The sequence below is a fragment of the Arachis hypogaea genome, chromosome 20 (genome assembly GCF_003086295.3).
Source record: "Arachis hypogaea cultivar Tifrunner chromosome 20, arahy.Tifrunner.gnm2.J5K5, whole genome shotgun sequence".
Classification (NCBI taxonomy): domain Eukaryota; kingdom Viridiplantae; phylum Streptophyta; class Magnoliopsida; order Fabales; family Fabaceae; genus Arachis; species Arachis hypogaea.
The window spans coordinates 116,398,972-116,401,450 of record NC_092055.1 but is presented as its reverse complement, the minus strand read 5'-3'; the positions used below and the strand labels follow the sequence as shown (position 1 = coordinate 116,401,450).

Here is a 2,479-nt window from a genome sequence, read left to right as displayed (position 1 = left end):
TATTTTAGTAAATAAAATATTTATTTAATTTATTAAAATAAAAATCACAAAAAAACACAGACACAAGAATATACAAATATACCATTACGGAAGGAAGAAGAAAAAGAGAGAAAGAGAAAAGGGTAAGGAGATTATGTTTAGGTTAAGGATAAGGAATTTTAAAAAATAATATGGGATAAAAATAAAAAAATTTGTGTCTCATTAGATGTGTTTCAATGTCGTAACTTTAAAAAGATATACTAAAAATATATATTTTATATATTTTTATAGAGAAAGTATAGGACCAGCAACTTTTGTGTTTTGTGGTTCTCATATTTAATAAAATTCAGTGTTTTAATAATCAAACAATGACATATATTACTGGATTCAGATCTTGATGGATAGCAAAATAAACGCTGCCTAATGGATGTCATTGAAAGGTCTTTACTATAGCTAGTAATGATTAAGTTAGTGTTTCACTTCATCATTTTATTGGGCAATTTCCCACTTAAACAGAAAGTGAGAAAAAAAACCGCACCTAATGAGCGATGTAACAACAGCTGGGGACAGGGTGCTCTACGGTAATGACATTACAATGTTTGGGTATAATTTGTTTCCTTATTATATTCATATTATTATACGATGATAGTGATGATCAATGAAGGTGCATGCGCATGATGTGCATCATAGCTTCTTGTTGTTCTTGTGGTCCTTAGTTGATGCAGGCGAATGAAGCCAAAACACATAAACTTAATTGATGTGGGACCAATATGTATGAAAGTACAAATACAAATATACAATTGCACGAGTCTCCATCTATACAGCCATAGCCACATGGTTGAGTACTGGACTTTCTTTATCAAAGTCAAAAGTTGTGTGTAATGTTTTGTAAACCACCATCTCCCATCAATTCTCTTCCTACAAACAAAACTATACTATGTTAGTTCTTGTTACCCTTTCCACTACTCAACTTTAGAATTACTCATTTATAGTAATAATAATAATTTTTCATTAAAGAATATGAAAGGAATAAAGTGAGTGTGTGTGTTATCCATTTAAAGGTGTTTGAGAATCAATTAAGTTTACATTTCTTAACCTATTCCAACAATGGATACACAACAACAACCTCAACCTCATCATCGGTGTGATAAAATTGCAAGCAACAAACCATGGCAGAGTTCACAAGAAGGTCAAAAGGAGCATCAGCAAGAGCAAGTAGATACTACTTTGTTGGATCTGAATCTGAATGTCCATGATGATGATGAGTGCAGCACAGAGTTGAGCCTCATCACGTGTTTGGACATGGATAATTCCTCAAAAACTACTTCAATTGAAGAGAACAATAACAACAACAACAACAACAACACGTGTTGTGCAGGTTCTGATCAAAGAGTGTTCTCTTGCAACTACTGCCAGAGGAAATTCTACAGTTCACAAGCTCTTGGAGGACACCAAAATGCTCACAAGAGAGAGAGATCAATTGCAAAGAGAGGTCAGAATAGGTTATTAGGATCCTCACCATTTATGATCCCTTTTCTTCAACATCATCATAGATATGCTAGTATTGCATCTTTACCTCTCTACGGTGCTTGTGCAAACAAACCACTTGGAATTCAAGCTCACTCCTTGATTCACAAACCTTCTTTTGTTCATCATCATATATCAAATGGGTTTGGAAGACCACCTCCCCTCATTGGAAGTAGTAGTGTTGGTAGATTCCAGGTGGCCAAGAACATGCTCAATTCTGCAGCAGATAATGAAGAAATCACAGCTTATCTTGTTACTAGGACTACTCATCATTTGAAGACTAATCAAGAAGACAATATAATGATCAAGAATAATAAGCATCTTGATTTATCTCTTAAGCTCTAGCTAGATAGGCATATGTATATGTATATATATGGCCCTTATTGTGTTTATACTTGTTATTACTTTTTCTCCAATTATAAGTAGGCTTAATCAACATTTTTCCAGATTTTGTTTTTGTAATAATTGATAATATATATAGATTGTGTAAGTCTATTAGTTTAAGGATACCCAGGTTCTTTATCTTATCTGTTGATCAAACTTTCATATGCTTGATATAAAATTCATGTTTTAAAAGTTAGATATTAACGATCTTCATTTGAATAAGGTTACCTTTCTAACATAAAATTCGTTACATAATTAAGTAGCAGACAAAAATCTGCCTTCTTAAAACGTGAAATTAAATCCGCTAAATAAATGAATGTATTTTTTTTTTATTGGAACAACTCAGATTAATGTTTTTGGAAACTAATTTGAATAAATGTTAGAAATTTAAATTTTACTTTATATACGTAATAATTTATTAATAAATAATAAATTCTTAAATAAAATTCAGATTTATAGTAATTGTTGATCTGTTAGTCTTCGAAAGGTATCATAGGTAAAAAAAATTATTAATATTTTTCGAGAGGATGTTTACATAGTTGTTTAGATAGAATCAGAATTGGTAAAGAGCAATAGAAAAAGCAATTAC

The 2,479-nt window shown here is 31.2% G+C and overlaps 1 protein-coding gene across 1 annotated transcript; it reads left to right on the top strand.

The window, feature by feature from the left end:
- Positions 1–748: 748 nt before the first annotated feature.
- LOC112786030 (zinc finger protein 1) lies at positions 749–2,010 on the top strand. Its single transcript, XM_025829455.3, has one exon. The coding sequence runs from the start codon at positions 1,087–1,089 to the stop codon at positions 1,849–1,851; it is 765 nt and encodes a 254-aa protein (XP_025685240.1). The 5' UTR covers positions 749–1,086; the 3' UTR covers positions 1,852–2,010.
- Positions 2,011–2,479: the final 469 nt, after the last annotated feature.